General features: G+C 47.0%; 1 protein-coding gene across 2 annotated transcripts; it reads left to right on the top strand.

Annotated features, from left to right (window-relative positions):
- The first annotated feature begins 783 nt into the window (after positions 1–783).
- LOC143217221 (sodium- and chloride-dependent transporter XTRP3) lies at positions 784–22057 on the top strand. 2 transcript variants are annotated; one of them, XR_013010753.1, is made up of 13 exons: positions 784–3089; positions 9718–9950; positions 10734–10754; positions 11594–11815; positions 12364–12474; positions 12546–12787; positions 13376–13520; positions 13582–13783; positions 13959–14118; positions 14364–14526; positions 14607–14807; positions 15791–15861; positions 16829–16971. XR_013010753.1 is itself a non-coding variant. In XM_076441226.1 (12 exons), the coding sequence occupies exons 1-12, from the start codon at positions 2840–2842 to the stop codon at positions 16979–16981; spliced, it is 2103 nt and encodes a 700-aa protein (XP_076297341.1). In that variant the 5' UTR covers positions 786–2839; the 3' UTR covers positions 16982–22057. The 2 variants fall into 2 exon arrangements, 1 of the variants encoding a protein (XP_076297341.1); XM_076441226.1 differs by lacking the exon at positions 15791–15861 and having other exon boundaries at positions 786–3089; positions 16829–22057.
- Positions 22058–22295: the final 238 nt, after the last annotated feature.

Raw genomic sequence — 22295 nt, 5'->3', positions numbered from 1 at the left:
GAATACAATCATTTCGCTATGAAACTGTGGCGACTGTTGATGAATCTGTTGCTGCGTTAACCCTCATCCGTCCCTCGTGTCAATCTGACACAGTTTTCCCGAAATAAGCTAAACTGTTTCTGTTAGTCGTAGGTGAATTTGCCCGAAACTTCGTCACCTTAATTTTTCCAATGCGGAACACATAACTGAAAAACTCAAGATGTAAATATTAAAAGGACATCGAAAAATAAATGTTCACCTTGTTATCACATCGATCTTTTACCACTGTGTCAATTTGAACGGATAAGGGTTAGTGGCTCGACACATTCGACAGAGAGAAAGAGAGACACGCAAATGTTTCTTACAGCTTGTATAACAAAGGTCATACTCCAAGGTTTACTTTAATTTCCTTCGTTCGCGAGAAGATATTGCGATTTAAGGCAATATTAAAGTAGAGAGCAGTAGGAAAGGCCGAGTCTAACACGGTCAAGCTGGTCTAACCCGGTAAGAAGATCCGTTTGATCGTTCGATAGCGATGACAAGCAGAATTTCTGATAGAGGGTGAGAACAGCGCGAGAGGGAGGATGTGGTCGCGCGAGATCGTGCGGCAATCGCGTCAGGGACGCGAATGGCGTGGATTGGTCGGCGGGTAGATCGATGTGCAGGAGACGGCCGCGCGTGCTCTCCGCAGGATACAGTCGTCATCGGCGTACAGGGTAGAAGAGGGAAGAAAATCCTCCGTTAGAGAGGGATGCGTGTACGAACAGCGGGGGCGAGCGATTTGCCAGCTCTTCGAGGTCAGAAGAGATCCGAAGTGGTTTGATGAGGGCAGAAGACGATTCTCTGGCTCGCTAGAGGGGGATGTTTACGAACAGCGGGTTGGATCAGCGATTTGCCAGGTATCCGGTTTCGGATATACTCTGTTTCTAGACTGGTGAATTCGGTCGGTGAAAATTGGTGCGCGGCAGGGGCCCGCAGGGGGGACGGTTGTTGCGAGGCGAACGCTCGAACGCCATATGCTGGTAATTACACTGGACAATCGGGGATTGAAAGCGGCGAGGAGCTTTGTCGTACCGCGTCGCAAGTTTCAGGGTTCGCTTCGACGGTTGGCCGACTCCTGCAGGCGTGCGCGGGCCCGCTTCGAGTCGAGTAGAGTCGCGTCTGGTCGCTTCGAATCGCGTCGCGTCGCTCGTCGAATCGAGTAGAGAGACGAGAGAGAACCGAGTAAAAGACGCGCGCGCGCACTCACGACCGCGCAACGGTGGTTGGGTTCAGTTGGATATCGACGTTCGCATGCACGGGGCGCGTAGCCGAGGCTCTCTTCAAGCTGGTAGAACAGCGTATCAAACCGAGCGAAGGTTTCGCGGATATCTACTCTCGATACGTTGCTGACGATAACGAGCACGGATAGAACAAACGAACGCGGTGAATCTCCAGGACGCGACGACGTGTGAAGAAATAGAGAGCGCAGAAAAAAAATAGCCGTTCGTCGTAGAGGAGGGAGGCTACGGGAGCCGAGGCTACATGGCTCCGAGGCTCGATCGGTCCCTTCGCCGTCCACGCGCCTCCTGTCCACGTTCCAACGATCAGCGGACCCTCGGATCGAAATAATTCCGTCCGATACGTATACGCGACAGAGAATCGACACGGGATACGAGAACGACACCGCTCCGATCACACAGTCTGCTGCTAATAATCTCGGAACCTTCTCGCTCTGTATTCGAAACACCGTACGCCACAAGGCTTATGTCCGACGAGTCCCGGAGGACCGTCAGCATCTACGTCAGACGCAAGAGGAGAAAAGTGAGAGAGAGAGGAACAGCGTCGCGGCGATTCGACAGAGGGTTGAACGGAGTCAGCGAAGGGATGCTCCGGGAACGACGCTCCTGCCGCGCGGTGACGTGAAACGTGAGCTTCCAGCTAGTCGCCGAGTGATCCTAATACTTTGTGCATCGTGGCCTCCTTGACGATTCGTTACACGAGGAACCGACTAATGCTCGCGCGGACTCACCCCTCGCACCCATCTTCCTGCGATCGGTCCCCTGCACCCTGTCTCGCTTCGGAGACGTCTCGCGCCACCCTCGCGTCCCCCTTTGTCCCGTTGACGAACCACGCGGCGAGGAACAATCGATACCGATCGATTCGCTGCTAACTAGATCGATCCCTCTGCTATCATCCTTGGGAACGACCTTCGTAACCGCGAGCAAACCGTCTACATCGTTTGCATTCGTCGTCTTTGTCGTCCGGTCTTTCCGTTTGTTCGGCGCGCGCGATTTTTACCGTTGTAACGCGCGATCGATCGAGACTCGGCGGGCGAGAACAATCGGAACATTCGGCGATGCGAGCGTGAGCAGGGTGGCAGAATAGCCGTCGATCCGTTCGTCGACTTGCGGGCTTGCGACGCGCGTCGACTCCCGTTACCGCTCGCTCGGTTCGCAGAAAACGTGATCCTACGTCCGCGTGGGAGACGCGAATCGACGCGTACACAGGACACGCACGCATACATCAACCGATACGTGTACAACGCGAACCTCCTCGCACCACACATGCCTTCCGCGATACCCTAAGGAATTTCGTCTATCCGACCGCGACCATACCGCTTCCGTCGGGCCGCCTTTCGTTCAACTGCCGTCGTCGTCGAATCGTCGCATACGTCTTCGTTTCTTGTTGTTGTCGCCGCTGCTGTTGTTGCTCGCTGTTGTCGCCGTCGCGACTGATCCGATTCGTTCCACTCGTCGATCCGAATCCAAATCCGCTCCGATAACCTGAGGAACAGGAGAAGGCAGTTCGAGGAGAGTAGATACAGAGAACGGAAGTTGAAAGAGGTCTCGCGTGAAAACCGGGAACACCGGCGCGAAGAATGGTAGTCAAGAACGAGACCGCGAGGAATGGGCACGAGCTGGCTCCGTTGAACGAGAACCGTCAGCCAGGCCAGAACGTGACGATCGTCGTCTCCGGCACGCAAAATGCCGCTGGAAGCCAGGAGACCAAGGAGGACAACAGGGCAGCATGGAGCGGGAAGATGCAATTCTTCCTCAGCATCATCGGCTACAGCGTGGGTCTTGGCAACATTTGGAGGTTCCCCTACCTGTGCCAACAGAACGGAGGAGGTAAACAATCCGCGACACCCTTCCACGCTACCCTAACTTTCGACGCTATCCGCTTCAACTCTTTCCCGACTATAACGGGCGCGTTTAGATCGTTCGCTTCGAAAAAATTCGTAACACGAGACCAACTCTTACCGTACGTTCAGTCGAAACGAACGAGTCCTCGTTCGCCCCCCACTCCGTCTATGTTCGTCAAGGCATTCGCCGAACGAATACGCGAAGAGTGCTTGTTTTATAAATACAAAAGAATGCGACGTTCGCCGAATGTTCAGCTTAATACATCGTTTGGACATACGGCGATACGGTCATTATAATATTAGAGTTGTATTATGTTAATAGAACTCGAAGCTACTGTTTTAGATAATCGACGAATTTTTTCAAAGCGAAGAAACAACCAGTTTGACAAACGGCCGCCATTAAAGTCGATAATTACTGAGTCTCTGGCGAACTAATTAAACGAACAGCCGCATTATTAGAAGATTAACTACAAGAATTGCCTTAATAAATATGTTATATCTAATTACTAGACTGCGGAGCTTCGTGCGAGATGAAGATGTCTTGCATTGATTGTGGAAAGCAGGAAAAATTGATTTCATTCCTTAACGACTTTGTTACATTAAAAACAACATTTCCCGTTTTGTATTTCGGCCAGCCAGTTTCTTCATAAATGCATGAAGATCCGCAGTCTACTAATTGCTAATTATAAAAATGGTTCGCCTTCGGAGGGTTAAGCTGTGCCTCGTTACAATTTTGCACTGCGGGGAAATTGGACTCCGATGTAGCTGGCCTTAGGAGTGCGGGGGATTAAAAGAAAACGCAGCCGATCGGCTGATAGAAGCCTTAGTGGATTCGGGAAGATCCCGTGGTCGCCCGCCTAGCCAGTGGAGTTTATTATAGCCGTGGTCCTGTGCGAACATAGGAGCCGAAGGTTAATTAGAAAATTTCAATGTCCCCTAAGAGGAAACGGCGATCCACGTCGTCGTACACGTGAAATATTGGACGCTATTTTCGTTGGCCGTGAGCGCCGCTTAAAAATATATGTCTTCGCGTAACATCTTCGAAATTCCATGGCAGCCGAGTCATCTCCGCCGGCTAAAAGGGGATACTTCCGCCTGTTCGAGCTCGGGGCTCCCCTTGCGCCTTTCCGCCCCTTCGTCCGTCCGCAGGAAATCCAAGGAAACCTGGGCAAACGATAAAATCCTATAAAATTCGGCCTTGAACCCCGCCGCGGCTGCCATCTTCGCCGCGACCTATACCACACGACGATCGCGGTAACTCGATTACATTCCGACAGAAACGTCGCGAGCAGGGACCGTGTTATGCTGGCAAGGTAAAACACGAGTGATCCCCTTGCATTTGATACGGGTGCTTATAGCCGGCGAGATACCCCGCCCACGCTTTCGTTTCGCTCCGGATAGAACCAGCGACCCTATAGGGTTCATAGAGAAGACCCCTGCTCTGTAATCCTGAGCTACGCGTTTCCTTCTATCGATAGACTGCGGATCTTGTGCGATTTTAAAAACACAATTACATTATATGTCCAAATTACTCAAATTATTTAGAGAAGAAATAAGTATCCATATAATCCCTGTTTCTGTCAATCGATGCACATCTTTATTTCGCATCAAGATCCGCAGTCTAGTTACCAATGGTTAACTACCGACGAAAACACAGCATTAAAGCAGAACTGCTTTACGCAAATTGGACCAAACGGTTCGCGGATCTTTATACATCGTCTGGAAGCTAGACGAGGTACAAAGAACTGACAAAGGTTGCTGACAATGCTCAGATAAAGTAGTAGGAGAGAACGATTTTGCTAAATGCTAAAAGATCCACTGCCCCAGGTCCTCGTAGCCTCTTCATCCGAAGATCCCGTAGCACTCCCACGCGATCGGCCCGCAAGTGGGGGATGATATTACTGAATGGTGGAAACGACGAGGACACCGTGTACAGCGCAGTTAGCTGCTCTTGGGGGTGGTTGGTGGATCAAGAGAGAGAGAGAGAGAGAGTAGGCGAATCTATGCGCGAATGAAATCACGAGCGTCATACGTTACGTCATAGAGGAGGTTTACGCGACTGCTAAATCCGAGCACACTCCCACGAATTTTCGCCGCGGAACTTTCCACCGTTCTCTCTCTTTTTACAAAGAGAAAGAGAGAGACGGATGTCCACTGCGCAGAATCCACGACTCCATTCGTTTCTGGCCGGCTGATCGCGTCAGTGATTCGCTGAAATGACCCCCTATCGATACTAGAGCTGACCGGGTACCCGCGTTTTATATTCGTCGAGAGCCCACTCGTTCTCCTCTTCCTAACTCGCACAACATTCGCACGGACTATCAATTGTTTACAGACGCTTTGGTATAGGTACTCCGTTCGAAAACGCTTTCCCTGCTCCGGACGCGTTATCATCGGTCTGTATCACTCGTTGAACCATTGCTTCTCTGGCATCACCGCCGTACAATTGAAGATACATGGTCAGTGTCGGACGAGAGCTATGCGCTTGACCTCAGGGCAATCAAACGCAGCGATCGCGCAACGGTCCACGCAATTGGGCCGCGAGATAATGTCTAGAAATGACCACACGTGACCGAGCCTCGATCATTCACAGAGATTCCCTCCGAAATTCACAGCTTTCACCCCGCAGCTGGCTGCGTGCTTGCGACAGGTTGAGAAACAGCTTCAAAAGGACACGGTTTCGAGCGTTCTCGCATTGTTCAAACATACACTTGGCGCTAATTACGCGCATAATCGAGTCGAATTAACCCTTTGCACTCGGAGCTACTTTAACTCGAAGATTAAACATTTCTTCCGACCTAGAATCATCCCATTCTATATTATCTATGTTCTATATTATCTATATTATTCTATGTTTATCCTTGTATGAATATAAAATTGATATGATACCTCATACAATACTTAAATGTTTCGTAATCGATCAGATACCAGCGTATTTAATAACCTAATGGTTAACCCGTCGAGGACGACGGCTGATCGTCTAATAATTTGATCACGTGTACGCAATTAACTCTTGTCCGTCCCTACTATCAATTTGACATAGTTTTCCTGAAATAAGTTATACAGTTCTGTTGTTTGTGACTCTTTGTTGACTCGTCAAACATCTAATTTGTCGCCGCGGGACAGATTAAGTTCGTGAAACGAGGGACGGACGAGGGTCGGAGGAAAACAGACGATACGAAAACGCTCGTTACGGAAGCTGATCGTTTAAGATGACGATTAGACGGCGGGTCTTCGCGCAAGATGAGGGGTGGTTCCGATCGATCGCGAGAAGCAGGCGACAAAGAGAAGTGTGCCTGGTTCTTTCGAGCAGTGTTGTGGCAGCGGTGTGGGTAGCAAAAATTCGGGCTGAAAAGTCGGAGAATCTATTCCGGTCCCGGTCGATATCGCGGGCACCGTGTTCGGCGTTTGCCTTCTTGTTCGCGTCCGCGGGGATATCTCGGGTTCCCGGTTCGCGAATCAATAGCTGTGCCCCGCGTCGAAATCAATCAGCCGGGGTCTCCTCAACTTTCAATGGAATTTTCCCCTGTGCCACGCGACACGGCACGACGCGGACGCGGACGTCGAGGCCGACACGTTCAGAACCGACGCCGACGTCCGACGCGCATCGATCGATTTTTACCATTCTGTCGCGGCAGAGGAACAGAGAGAACAGACACGTAACCGTTTAGCATCCGTAACGCGTTGATGACGGTCTCCGCGTTCACGAACCGTGCCTCCCCATCGATACCACTTCGCGATTACCTACTGAAAAATGTCGCGCGATTGCTCACGGCAAAACAAGGGTCGACCGATATAGTACTAACGCATTCACGGTCGTTTACATTTATAAACTATCTTCCCATCAATTTGTGATACGACTTCGCGATAATCAGCAGTCAAACATCACGCGAGAAAGATCGAGCAACGACTTGCATTCATAAATATCGTCTTCCTGGTTAATTTTCGTACAACATCGACATTACCTACAAGAAAATTCCGCGCCAGATAAATTGTTTAAATTCATGGGAAGACAGAGCAGTCGCAGCGCGAGTCTCCGGCGTCGAAATTATTAAACGGCACGGGCCAGGGGAATTTCCATCGCATCAGTTTAGGTTAGGTGTTAGCCGTGTTGCAGCCTTGCATCTGCTTACATCCTCGCCCTTATGCGACGTTGCATAAAAACGTTGCACCGGCTATCATTTGGGTAACAGAAGTCAGTGTCTGTTCGATAACCGACGACGAGGAATCGCAGTCGTGGATGAAACGTATCCTCTTCTACTCTAATTACCATAGCCAGCGTCATAGCTAGCCTCGACCTTTCCGTATCCGTACAGGAATCTTCCGCTCGTCGTTCAGAACGTCTGAATAGTTTAAAGATCGAAGGGTCCCTCTTCTGCGATCGTTTCACGCTGGTGCTGTTGTCCCGATGCGGAGTACTCTGAAACACAGTTAAATACTTCAATCACTTCTATCAGGATGATTCAATTTGCATTTCTAGCACTTAACCCTTCGGATAGCATCGGTGACCGTAATCACTCATCTCTGCCCGCTCGATGCACGCCACCGGTCATCATTAGACTGCGGACCTTTATGCAAAATAAAACGTTCGCCAATTGCAAGACATAGAAACCTAATACATAGAAAATTCTTTCTCTTTCGAATCATTTGAATAGATTGAAGATTGTAATATTCCCTTTTGTCGTTAATTAGTGCATAAAATCCGCAGTCTAGTGACGAAAAATTACCATCATTTCCATGGTTACCGAGTCGTATTTGATATCTTTATAGCCACCGATTTGTATCAAACAACCTATTCACAGGCCAACGCGATTAACCACCTCTCGAGGTTTCTTACATTGCGCTGGCAAGGCAGTCGATCGATTCTCAACTTTCCCTATTTAAAATAAACTCCTTCGATAGCTAGACTCGGGGGGCAAGTTTCCTGGACCGAAACACCAATTTTCCCAAAACTGTACTTCTTCAAAGCATAGAAGTATTAACTCGATTTCATAGAAGTTTTCGCGAAGTCTCTGAGTCGAGCTTTGTACGAAACTTTAATCATTATCCACAGTTCAGTATCGGATTAACCCTGATGTAGCCAACCAAAATGTATAGATTATTCAAAACCTCGTGCATTTAACATATTTGTACAAATTCTCATTTTAACACTTTACCTACCGGAAGCCTATTAATAGGATTTTCAATAATTGTGCTGCACCAAAGGAAAGCATATAGAAATTTTCTTCCACATTGCAATCTTAAATGAAACTATTAGATGGCGTTATTGAGGACGACTTGTTAGTTCACAATGAAAATTGATGTTGCTATTGAAGGTTCCGTTAAAAAGTGTTCAGCCATGTACCATAGATTTTTCAAAATTATGCAATGATCACCGGTCGGTAATGTGTTAAGAAATTAAAACATTATCGAGCAAAGAGTGGACATTCACAGAAATTTTGTAATACTTTTAAAGGAACATGAACAAGTTGTTGAAAGAAATGCAGTAAATGAGTACTCGATTGGCTACACGAGTTATTCATTTTCCATAATTTATAAATATTACTTTTGCCAAACTCCGGCGACGAGCAGCGTCGTTTCGGATTGATTAGATAGTTGAATAATGGTACAGAATCACCATTCGAGTTCTAAGCTTTAAATCGTAAAATGTGTATTTATAGAACTAGTAATTAGGCTGCTTTTGAATAAACTTCGAGATTGTGTACCTCGCAGGTTTTCGATAGAGAAAGTGTACCCTATTCTCTCTCATCAATGTCCCCTGTCTTTCACTTTCTGGAGTTAATCGATTTGGCAGAATGAGGGGCAAGAAAAGGACACAGCCAGCATATCGAAGGGGTTGGGGGATGAAACGAGATGTGTCGGTTGGCAGGGTATCAGGGAGTCGTTTGGACAGAGGACCTTGGTGGAAAGGCTTTGCGAAGCAGTTTCCTCGGTTTCGCCGGAGCGAGAAACAAGGTTCTCTCGGTGCATCGTGGCACGCGTCGTTTAGGAAAATTGCGACACGGCGTGCGTCGCGGTTGATCGATATCAGGGACGATGCTTGCGAAACGATGCTCGCTTCCTCGACGGGAGGAGGAAGAAGGAAAGACGAACGTGGACCGAGCAAGATCGGAAGGGTACGTACGGTACGTACGTAGAGCAGGCACGGCACGGCACGACACGAGATATACGAGATACGAGGGTACGTCCGTGTACGTGCACGCGTCACACGATCAATACCGAACCAGACACTCGGGCTGCGGCGGTCGCGAACTAGATTGCCACGAAAAAACGGGGGAAGGGTAGAGGGAGAAACATTCTCTCTAAACAGGGACATGGCACGCGAGAAAGAGAGCAAGACAGTAAAAGAGAAAGAGAGAGAGAGATTCTAAAAGTTTCAGAGAGAAAAAAAGAGATAGAATCACGCGGGAGGGAGGGGAGAGATTAAAAGGGAACGGTAGCCGCGTATTCATTCGGTAATAAGGGGTCCGAGGAACAAGCGAGGAGTCTCCGGACCCCCATATTATTTTCCATGAATGAATCCGACGAATCGCTTTTGATAAATAAATTGTACAGACGGGTCCGAGGAGAGACCGAGTTTTTAAGGGGCCCCCGCGGTACTTTGTTCGTTCCAGGTGCCTTTCTCATCCCCTTTTTCGTGATGCTAATCCTAGAGGGTGTGCCCCTCTTTCTGATCGAGCTGGGCCTCGGTCAACGGATGCGCCAAGGCGCCCTCGGCGTTTGGAACACGATACACCCGTGGCTGGGCGGCATCGGCATCGCCTCCTGCATCGTCACCTTCTTCGTCGCACTATACTACAACGTGATCATCACTTGGTGCTTCTTCTACCTGTTCAACTCGCTCGAGGTGCGTGCCCGACCACGTGCTGCATTCCACTTTGCACAACGCGGGACTTGGCCGATTAACATTACCCGATCGGACATGCGGATTTTCATGCTGAATAAGAATTGGCTGCGAGATACAGACGCTTAGGGTCGAGGTACCAGGTTATCGGACACAGAACAAACTTTTTAGAAGTTGATAAAATAACATGAAGTACTTAGTATTACTTTATTTTGATTATATTTACGATTATAGAAAATGCTAAAAAACTGTGATACACCAGAGAATAATTAAATAATTATTGCCTTGTGTTATGGCATAAAGAAGAATTACTTCAGAATAATTAAAGATATTTCTTTTGCTTTTTAACAAAATCGTCCAGAAAAATTCGACGAGACAGAGAAAAGGTTGATAATCGATTGTTTATCGCAAATAATGCAAAGTAAATTACAGAATGTCTTCAAATTAATAAAAAACTTCGTCGTCGCTAAATATCCGGTAACTGGTACCTTTACCCCATTTCTTTTTCCAATTATTGTAACAAGACTAAAAGAATACTTTCTCTGTTTTGCATTTGATCGACTAATTCTTATTACAAATGCGTTAAATCCGCAATCTACTGAAACTACAGGGTCGAACGAGACCCATATTCCGCTGTTCCACCGGCAACGGTCTAATACCGATCTATAGATCGCGCTCGCCGGCGGAATACGCGTAACGTGTTCGGTCGCGAAACTTTCCTGACAGTTTTACGACCGGCTCCAATAACTATATACAATTTATGTTTCACGCTGCCCGCTCGATTAGGCCGTCACGATTAAATTCGGCGTAAGTTACTCCACGATTATTACCAGACTGCGGATGTTTATGCGAATGGCGCGACAAAACAAGCACCGCCGCGTCGGTTTAATTAAATATTGTTTTTAGAAGTAGTCGGTACCCGCGCGGTATAAAGATCCACAGTTTTGTTATTGTTGCGCTACGTTATCACGGCGTGTACGATTGCATGCGGCAACCATCACGTAGAGTGTAGAGAAAGAGAGCGTTGCTCGAACGCAGGCATTTCTGTCACAGCATGTGTATAATAATGTACATCCTTCGAGCCATAATCACGGATGCCTCGAATAGAATCATGTGCTCGAACAGCTTCAAACGCGGGTGGATCTGTAGACTGTGATCTTTATGCAAAAATAAACCGTCCGAATCAGTTCCGGAAAACAGACAGTGCACCAAACGGAAATTGCTTTCACGGTTTTGGGAAAATTGCATGAAATTCGTAGTCTGACGATCTCTAATGGAATGATCCTCGCTAGGACGAGTCTATACAAGTTTTGCACTCCAAACGAATCCTTTTGTAGATCGTATTCAACTTTCTGCGCTCACAAATCAAATTACACCCTTTCGCAACTCAAGTTTTCTGAAAGCCGAATTTTTCTTCCGTCCTGAAGTATTTCCATTTTGTATGATTTGCTTAATTTTATCGATATAAAACTGATATAATACCTCGTACAATACTTTTAGTAGTTTAAATCAGTTAACTAAAAAATATCCGATTTCTACACATTGAATTCGTTTTGCAAAAGCTACGTACGATCCCAAAAAGGATGAGCTAGGAACGCAAAACCTGCAGCATTAGCGAGCCTCTAACCGATGATCTGATCGCGCAGGACCCGTTGCCTTGGGCGAAATGTCCGGAAGTCGACGGCAAGCCGGTCGAGGAGTGCGTGAAGAGCTCCGAGACAGCTTACTTCTGGTATAGAACGACACTGGACGCGGCGCCCTCGATCGATGACGGTCAGGGCCTGAAGTGGTGGATCGTGCTTTGTCTCCTGTTGAGCTGGATCGTCGTCTTCTTCATCGTGATGAAGGGAATACAATCCTCGGGAAAGGTAAAGGGACGCGGGGCGATCCGTTCGCTTCTTTCTTTTCCTCGCGCGTTTGATTTCTCGAACCGCCCACGCCTCTCCTCCCTCCAGCAGCGGTCGTGCCGAGTCAGAAATTCTGAAAAATTCGATTTTTGGCTGTATAAAAAAACTAATACATAGACATTATGTGCATAAAAAGAATGAAATTGAAATTTGGAGAATTTGTAACTATTCTGTAACAACATCTTTGTTCGTATTTCACAAATAGGATGCGTTTTATAAAGTATTGTCACTGTGAAGGCTGTTGCTGAAGTAAATGCCGGTAGCGGACGTGTCGATTAGCATTTTCGAGGCGCCGGACGATCAACAGTTGCAACAGATAAAGATCTATCGATTGAAGCAGACCGTTGCCAAATTGCACGGCAGCGTCGCGAGACAGAGTAGCTAAAGTTCGCAAAAATCCCATATTTCGCGCTTCCTGACCGAGCACGGCCGCCGAACAAACTTCTCCACGTAAACGTGGCCTTAGTCAGATACTGTGTCAACGACTTATTTCTTTGCTTGATTTAAAGGTGGTATATTTTACATCCATGTTCCCGTATTTGGTGCTTACTATCTTTTTTATTCGTGGAATAACGTTAAAAGGTGCCAGCGCTGGATTGGCCCATATGTACACGCCAAAGGTAACCGAACCGCTCCTACTTCCTCTAATTTAGTTGCGCCTGATTCTAATTCGCTTTTGTTCGGACCGTAGATCGAGAAACTGTTAGAGCCGACGGTCTGGCTCGACGCAGCGACGCAGGTTTTTTACAGTTTCGGACTAGCGTTCGGCTCGTTGATCGCGTTCGGTTCGTACAACACACCGGACAACCACTGCGTCCGGGACGTGATCCTGGTCAGCACTTGTAACGCCTTCACCGCGATTTACGCGAGCGTCGTCATTTTCGCCATTCTCGGGTTCAAGGCGATGAGCAACGTCGACAAGTGCCTCCTAGGGTATGCTAACGATTCGTCCTAAGTCATCGACAGGCTACGGATCAATAGACAGCGGATCTTTATGCAAAATAAAAATGTTTGCCATTGACTGTGGGAAGCAGGAGTAACATAAAAATTGATTGCATCCCTTAACGACTGTGTCACGTTAAAAGCAACATTACAACATTCCTGAATTTTTAAAACCTTTTACCGTTTTATATTGGGTTGGAAGGAAAGTTCGTAGTGTTTGTAAATTCAAATTGGAAGCTAAAATTCACAGATTTATTCAATAACATATTTTCCACTCTGTTCTATTACTTTCAGCCATTTTCGAGGTGACTGTTATTGAATAAACATATGAATAAATGCCTTAATTTTATCTTCCATTCTTAATTTGAAAACGCTACGAACTTTCTTTCCAACCGACTATTTCACCCGACCAATTTCTTCATAAATGCATAAAGATCCGCAGTCTAGTCATCGATGTTTCTTGCTATACATGCTTTCTTGTATCTTCAAACTGTCCGCTCACTATAAATGCATAAAGATCGGCAGTCTGGTGATCAGTCTCGCAAAGATCCACGCTTAACGAGCGCCGTTTTCCCGCAGCAACAAGGACTTACTGTACGATAAAGGGTATATAGCGCACCCGAACATCACCATGGACGAGTACGAGGACGTCATAGGCAAGCTGAACATGTCCGCACTGAACTTTACGCTGGGCAAGTGCAGCCTGAGCGAAGAACTGGACACGGTGAGTTCTTGTACCCTACACCCAGTCCTGGAAGAATTGATATTTATCTATCTCGTCGCAGGCCGCCGAAGGAACGGGACTGGCGTTCATAGTGTTCACGCAGGCGATCGTAGAGCTGCCCGGCGCGCCATTTTGGTCCTGCATCTTCTTCATGATGCTGCTCGCCCTCGGTCTGGGCTCCCAGATCGGTATACTGGAGGGTATGCTGTGCGTCATCTTCGATATCGACTTGTTCAAGCGAATCAAGAAGCAGTACATGACAGGTACCGAGATCCTCCGATAGAAATAGATCGTTTATACTAACATGGGACTATCCTGAAGTGGCATCATGAGATCTTAATGCAATTTTGAGAGGGCGTAGTTCTCGCAAAAATATTAGTCACTTCGGGACCGTCTCTTGTAAGCAGAATTTTCATCTTGAACGATCCTGTGTCTCAGGGGTGGTCTGCACCGTCTGCTTCTTCGTCGGGCTGATCTTCTGCACCGGAGCCGGAGAGTACTGGCTGAAGATGTTCGACAGCTTCGCCGGCACCATAGGTCTGGTGATGGTCGCGCTCATGGAAATGATCTCGGTGGTCTTCATCTACGGCCATGAAAAGTACCGTTTACTTTCAGCATGAACACCATTAGGTTGCTGCATACGAAATGTCCGATTTTGAACAGTATGCTTAACCAATACGATTTCCCTGTAAATTCAAATGTCATTCAGATCGTTGAAGATCAGCTTCGTAACTAAAAATAGTATAAACACACATGGTTCAGTTTGCAGCATAAAATCGGACATTGCGTCAACCTAATGCAAGACTTAATTCTTGAAATCGTTGACTGAATGCTCCCGTTCAGGTTCACCAAGGACATCGAAGAGATGACAGGGTATAGACCAGGGCCGTACTGGCAGGTGACTTGGCGATTCCTCGCTCCCATAATCATGGTGTGCATCTTGCTATCCAGTATAGCGTCGATGATCATCAAGAAGCCTCAGTATTCCGCGTGGGACCCCAACCTGGTGAGAATAAATTACAAGTCCTCCCGAGAGGATTCGTATCGAGTTGGTTCGAATGATTTTTTCGTTCTCGTACGCTTCAGGGAATGGCCGTGGCCACGAATTATCCCAGCTGGGTGCTGGCCATAGCGATGGTGATTATTTTCGCGGGCGTCGCGCCAATACCGATCGTCTTTCTTCTGAGGCGGTTCCAATGCGTCAAACTCGACGTGGACATTCATCAGGGCAGTATACGACGCATCGACACCACGGTCTCCACCAAGGAAATGATGGGCGACGTCGATGTGAGTCGAGCCAAAACGAAACTCGCTTCGCTCCGCTCTCGTTTCACCAACATCGATCACCAGCTCCCCTCATCGCTCCGGTACACAGCGGTTTCCGCTTAATGACGCAGCTAAACAATCAATGCCAAGTGGATGATGACTCGGCGAATATTAAGCCTCGCAACATTTTCCCAAAGTGTATCCGAGACATTCTATAGCGTTTCCGAGAAACATATTTTTAGAGATACTTTACGTAAATGCGTCGCCAAGCTGAAACCGCTGTATCGTATCTGTACACGATTCCAACGATGTAGCGAGGCAGTGAATTCACTCCCTTACTACATTGTTGCGTTTCAATCCAGATTCGTGAATAGACTGCGCTATTAGAAATAGAATACATAAAATCCGCGGTCTACCCACGAATTCACCTGGCCGAGGGTTGGTTACACGTTTCTGTACACGCACCAGCATCGATTTGCTTTCTACCCCGATGTTCCGCGGCTTCTGTGCCTCCACCAAAGGGATCGTACGAGTAAAAAGTATGCTGGTTGGTCCATCTGTGTAGAAGAATCGTGTGATGTCGCTGTTCACGTTGTACCTTGTCTATGATCACACGCGGTCTGCAATGACGGTAGAACCGTAAAGGAACCACAGTCTTTCCGGTTCTATCGTAAATGCCGAGCTAATTCTTCGGCAACCGCTATCGAAGGATACACAAAGCACGCTCATCAGCTGCCTTAGACATTGTAGCGATCATGGAAAACTACTCGATCCGGTTGGCGCACTCCGAGTCGTAGATCTACGAAACGCATTAATTACAGTTTCAAGAAAATTGAAAAAATTATGATAACTTCTACTTCTTTCTCCGCAATTCCAACGTTTTAACGTTGATTATGGGGTCGGAAGGGTCTCACGAATGTGTCTCCTTCTGAGCATGGTGCCTCGGACTGCGTCGATTCGGATCGGACGAGCACAAAGGTGACTCACGTTGGACGTACCGGCAGTTATAGGTAACCGTCAGTTCGGTGTGCGGTAACGTCGATTAAATCGCTTCTTCCGTAGCTACCCTACACACGTGAGTCCGTAGAAACTACTACGTATTACGGAATGCCTGTAGCTTCTGTGTGCGCGCGCTTCGCACTATGTCGTTCGCACTATCGCGGAGCTGTTCGCATTTGTGCACGGGAGCGACTCCGTCTCCATAGAGCTTCAGCGTTTCGAAGGAACGACGTTCGCAAGCCTGCGGTTTCACTGGATCGTGATTCTCAATCGAATCGGAATCGACATCTCGGTAAACTTGCTTCAATCCGTTCCGAACGGGTTAGCTACTGGGCTCCTAACGACTCTACTTTCTTTAACCCTTAGCACTCGAATGGTGACTCTAAGGCGCCATTCGAAATTGCTATATCATTCAAAATATTTCTGACACTATTAAATGTTTTTGCTCTAAATGCTCTTTCTTTCTGTGGCTAACCAGCACCGCAGTATTACTAAAGAATGACGATCATAACGTAAATGGCATTGAACATCAATTAATTACTGCCAAAATTAACTATCATTATTCTCCAGTACATACTAACAATTGTCCTTATGAACGAAATAAATGAAACTCGTGTGAAGCACGCAAAATTCGCGCTGCACGCGACTTGTTAAAGATGCATTGGAACCAGTAGAGTGTCGCAGCGATCGAAAATCGCGTCCAGTGGAGCCGCAGTCTTTGCCGCAGCTGATGTGTTCATCGCCTGCAAGATTAAAGGAGGAGGACTAGAGAGAATATATATATAGAGAGAGGGAGATTAAAATAGGAGAAAGAGTTCGAGTTACAAAGCTTCCAGCTTCAAGTTCTCACCGGCACCGCGCTATATTGTTCTCTCACTGGCAAACGCTAGCTCGGCCTCGTTTCGATTGACGATCTCACGCCCTAGACTTTGTTTAGCTGAGTTTGTTCTATCCACGGGATCGATCGGCCTGAAACGAAACAGAAAAGAATAAAGGTGTAGGTAGATGATCGCCAGAGATTAATCGATACGATGTTCTTCCAGTTGGACGAGTATCACGACAGGCTCGAGGACTTCCCGGAGGAGGATGAGGACATCAACAGCGACGACGACAACAACAGCGCGCCGCCGATCACGAAGATCGTGTCGAACAAGTTGCAGGGTAAACCGTTCAAGATGGAAGTGATGGACTTCTGAGCGGGCGAACCGAGTCGATCGGTCCGCAGTCTTCTCTCGCGCGGTGGCCAGTTAGCGACCGGCGCGGCGGAAATCGAATGGTCAGAAAATCGATGACAAGCGCGATGGATGATGGCGTGTGTGGCAAGCGCGCGAGTAAATACAACCGACAGACAGCAGCCGAACACGGGATCGGCGCTCTGTTCCGAAAGCAATACTTCACCTTCCGTCTAAACGCGAAACCCGTGGCACACACACGCGCGTGCACGGGCTTCAGAGAGCCGTGCGAATCAAAACGCCAAAGAAAACGGGTCGAGTACAAACGAAGAGTACTTAATCAAGCGTGAACAAAACTAGAGGAGAAGCAGAGTAACGCGGGAAAACACTACGGCGCGGCATGCAGAACGCGTTAAGGTCGATTCAATTCCGATTTATGCTATCCGCGCAGACACAGGTCGGACAAACATTCTTTAATGCATTTGAATATCGGTGTTCATTAATGTGTATAGACTGCGCATCTTTATACAAACGGAAAAACTGTCTGCATTTGTTGTAAGTAGACCGCGGATGTCTATGCAATTTTCAATTTTTCTAGACAAATTTTAAGAAAGTGGTACCAATTAAAATCCTATTTTCATTGGTAATAACTAGACTAAGGATCTTTATGCATTTATGAATTGGTTGGAAAGAAATTCGAGAACGTTGTAACGTTGCTTTCAATGTAACAAAGTCGTTAAGGGATGAAATCAATTTTCATGTTATTCCTGCTTCCCACAATCAATGCAAAACATTTTTATTTTGCATAAGGTTCCGCAGCCTAGCCAAATTTGATGCTCCAGCAGTTTTTGAACATTTTTATGAACCATAAATGCATAAAGATCCGCAGTTAACTTGTAAGATATAGGAGTCAGTTAAGGACGGTTTCTTTTCTAATCTAATGTTCAATCCTTTCAATTTTATACCCTGTCTAATTGCAGCCACTCACTGTTGTTACAAATGCATAAAATCCGCAATCTATCGATGTATTATCATACTGGAATCGTTCCACGTCTGTGCAGATAGTATAAATCGGCTTTTATCCGTTCTAGTGCCACGGGTCCACACGAAAACACGATCGAAAATCGCCGAGCGATCGCGTTTCTTGCGAGCAGCTTGTGACTTTTCTTGCGAGAGTAAGGAGTAGCTGAGATAGCGGCCAGCAAGTTGAATATATTTCGAATATTTGCGAACGAGTGTACCACTCTTCTGGAAATTCCTCTCGCAGGAGAATGTCGCAAGCTACTCGCGCCTTAAACGTTCCAGACAGATAGTGCTTTTCCAATTAACTATCTAGCGCGCTAAACAAGCTGCGAAGCTTGCGACAGTACAAATTTCAGTTAAGGTCTCTGAACGGTAACGATAAAGACGAGCGTCGATAAGACCCGGACTAATGGCCAAACATTTTGAGTAGTTCAGCCACCGGAAGCCTGTTAACCCGTAGCACTCGCCAAAATATCATTTACATTATTAAATATGTCGGTATCTAATTAATCACTAAACATTTAGGTATTGCATGAGGTATTATATCAATTTCGTATCCATAAAATTTAAAAAATCATAGGGAATGGAGATATTCTAGATCGGGAGAAATGTTGATTTTTCGAGTTAAAATAGCTCCGAGTGCAAAGGGATAACAGGCTTTCCCGCGAACGTGTTAAGCCGAAGAGGAGCTTAATCGTTTCCTTTGTGTAGACGTTCGAAAAAAAAATGTTTGAACGACACCACTCCAGATAGCTTATCGGTATGAATTGAAACGAGCCGTCGCAACCGCAAAAATTCGCTAGAAACTCCACAGTTATTTATCTTTCTTTCTCGAGGAACAGACAGAAGATACGCGATCGCGCCGCGTGGTACTCGAAACGGTCGTGAGCGTCTTCGCGTTGTCCAGTATTCGCTTCACTATTCTTTTTACAAATTAACAAAGTAGAAAGGCTGGCGTTAAGTACACCACAAACGCTCCATCTTGCCGTCCCTTTTGATCGCGCGAAAGAAAAATTGCATGTGTAGAAATTTCTTTCCTCAATAACTTCAACAAGCTGAAAATCGCTGGTTTGAGATTCTTTCAATTTTCGTACACCTTTAAATTGCACCGACCCATTTTTGCCATAAACGCATAAAATCCGTAGTCTATCACCACGATGTCAATTTTCCCCGTGTTGCATCGCAGCTTATCGATGGATAAGCAATAGGAACGACAAGGTAGGGCGCTTGTGGCGGCCTTTATACCGAGTGGTGATCTACCAACGTACACATGTCAACCGGACAATGCGAGGATGGTCTAGCAGCTCAACTTGAACTGCCCTTACAGAACAGGGGAAGTGTGCTAACACAGCTCCGCTTCGTCGATTCGTTTGCTCAACTATAGGCGAGACGCGACACGTTTCCAACCGGCCTGAACGTGATCCATGGTTCGTTCATTCGCTCGGATCCGACGATTACGATAAAACGTCCTGGCTAGTTGTTCGTTCTACTTGAATTCCAATTGGATCAGTCCCCTTGCCGTACGAACTGTTACGCATCCTCAGGATCGTGAAATTCATTTTCTGTTTCCATTAAGTTTGTGTTTCTGTATGGCTGCGCATCTACGGCAAGCGGTTAAATTCGAGTTTGTTCGAACGAGAATTGATTTTCCATTGAAATTGAAACGTCGAGCCGCGGACAGAGGTCTCCGCGGTTTTTTCTTTGTGAAAAGTGCCGTCTGCGTTCATGTGCCGATGAAAACGACACGTTTCGCTCGGTCTTCCGCGTTGTCCCGATTCAGTGGCTCGTAATGCGCAGGATGCAAAAGCGTGTAGGGCTGGGAAAGCCGAAGCGAGACGTCCGAGTTCGCTGCAGCTTTCCTAAGCCTGATTTCCCACCGTCGGAAGATCGACTCGTAGACGACAACGCGACGGTGCCCAACGTTCCTAATTGCTTCCAAACCTCAGGGGTAACAGAGACGTCAGAGGCGACAACCTAAGCTAGGGGCGAACTCGCCTGCTCGTCTAATAGCGTTGTACGAGTAGGGCTTAGCGTACGATAGACGGTATCTCGTTGCGACTACGTATTCGTAGTGATAGTCGGTGGAGGCGGTACAGTGTGCGATCGCGAATTCGCGTCGTCCTCGCAAAAAATGTTTCACCGCTGATTTCCAATTCTACTGAAATCCTCTTCGACAGCTCCAATCTCTTCTACCCTTCAATATCCTATGTACCTCGGTCCTTTCGCTTCTTCTTCTCTTTGTCGTCATTCGATTTCGTTCTTCTCTGAAACACAGTCGAATAAGAAGCTGTGAAACATTTTCTCGATCGACGGCGCGAACGTCGAACGAACCCCGAGGAATTTCTTTGTAGCCTTTGCATGTTGCTTTTAGGAGCTGGAGCTCGCGCGAATTTCTAGAGAACTACAAATGCGGTTTATACGAAAGCAACGAAGCCAAACCTGTTCGTGGAGACGTTATACATATAGTTTGATTACGTCGGGCTTTTAGACGAACGGCAATTGTTTCTAGGTGTAGCCACACGTATATCCGTTATCGATATTGTTACGGTACCGCGAAAATGTTACGGCCGAGTAAACGCCTCGTAAAAATTCCATTAGCAACCGGTCCGATCCCCCGAAACGAGCACACTGTACGCCGTCCTCGTACCACCGAGAGTACTTCCGACTCGCTAGAAGAAACAAAACAGTAAAATGTGAAAAAAGAAAAACCCGATCACTTACAACAACAAAAAAAAAGATAAAAAGGCGATGGTAGACCGCGAAAATGTTCCGTCGATCGGCGGTCGCGTTTCGAGACCGGGTCGCAGAATTTTCGACGATCGCCGTACTTAAAAAAAAAAAGAAAGAGAAAAAGCGAGAACGAACGAAATTCTTCGCGGAGACGTTTCTTCGTTCGGCAAGCCGGAGACAAAACGGACGAGTCGACGTTTTGCAGTCCTATCGAGAGCCGTTGCGCTCTTCTGTTCCGATACCTGTACGAAACTTTGTTGTTTATACCCTATACATACCACTGTAAAAAGATGCTACTAAAGTTAAGAGTTACCGAACTGCGTTTTACTTGTGCGTTCACCGAAAAGACAACTCTCCTTCACAGAACGACGCTCTTGCTGCCCGCCTTTCCTCCGGTTGTCGAGCCCGTCTGCATCAGAAGCGAGAACGAAGAATCTTCTTACTGTCAATTTCTTAATTACATCTAGAAAGAACAATTTCAAGTGAAAATATATTTCATTACATTTCAGTACATTGTGTACTTTGTATTTTGTTGTGCGTATATTGTTAAGTACAAAATTATGCTCCGGCGATAGTGGCCAGGAATACACAGGGAATATATATGTACGTATTACGTTAATGATGCAAATGGGTTTACCCTTGACCGGTCTGTTTCTTTCGCATTGAAGTCAAACTCTATTTTGCTGTGGCGAACAGCTACAGCAGAACGGTCGTACAATATTCAATTATTATCAATGCTGCCAGATAAATTGTACGATTCTCTGAAAGTCCACTTAAATGCTTTCCGCCCAATTCCAAGCCGTAATACCGCAGCATATTTTCGAGAACTGATAAAAGGTATTGTCACGTGGCAGCGAAAGCGTCGGTGGGCCGCAAAGCGCTCGAAATTCGGTCTCGAACGTCTGGTTCGAACAAACGACGAGAGAAGAGAGACAGAGAGGGAGAGAGAGAGACAAACCAGGAACATGGTAGCGAATTTCCGTCGAGAACGGCGCACGCTCGTTCGACGAGGTCCAGCAGGTTCGCCCGGCCTCGATAAATCGACGGCGTTTCCCGCCGTTCACAGAGAAACACCGAAAAGTTACACGTCCCGTCCTGACGACGACGACGACGACGATTACGCTCGAAGAAACGCTATATTTTTGGCAGCGCGAATGCTCGGACTACGCTCGGAACCGTGTCCTCTTGCCATTCCGCATCCGTGGGTGTTTCGTCGGAGAAGGAACGAAGCACGACCGCTGCCGCGTTCGTAGACTTTAACACATAGATCGTATACATAGCAGTGTATTGTATACACGATTATCCAGAGAAAAAAAGTTTCAATAAAAGCTTCTTTATTGCCGAGTACGGGGAGATACACTGATTTCCCGTCTCTACGTTCTATCGATCCCGTTATCCCTGTTATCAATCGACGCACCGCCCCGCGTAAGCCGCGAGGAAAATGAAAGCCGACGGGAACAGGAAAGTCGCGACAAGATAACAATACTAGTACACCCCCGCCCATAAGTGTTCGCACGCCATTTGAAAACGAATAGCTTTTTCGAGATGTTAGGAGGACTTTACTGCGCAATATACGATAAAAATG

Source organism: Lasioglossum baleicum, chromosome 16 (genome assembly GCF_051020765.1).
Source record: "Lasioglossum baleicum chromosome 16, iyLasBale1, whole genome shotgun sequence".
NCBI classification, from domain to species: domain Eukaryota; kingdom Metazoa; phylum Arthropoda; class Insecta; order Hymenoptera; family Halictidae; genus Lasioglossum; species Lasioglossum baleicum.
Note: the sequence above shows the minus strand (reverse complement) of the source record. Positions and strands in the feature narration are given on the sequence as shown.

Bases quoted from the DNA above. Each gene is read 5' to 3' on its own strand.
- LOC143217221 (XM_076441226.1), top strand. From the start codon at position 2,840: ATGGTAGTCAAGAACGAGACCGCGAGGAATGGGCACGAGCTGGCTCCG. The intron at 9,951-10,733 runs GTGCGTGCCCGA...CCGCTCGATTAG, and splicing joins ACCTGTTCAACTCGCTCGAG to GCCGTCACGATTAAATTCGG. The intron at 12,788-13,375 runs GTATGCTAACGA...GTTTTCCCGCAG, and splicing joins GTCGACAAGTGCCTCCTAGG to CAACAAGGACTTACTGTACG.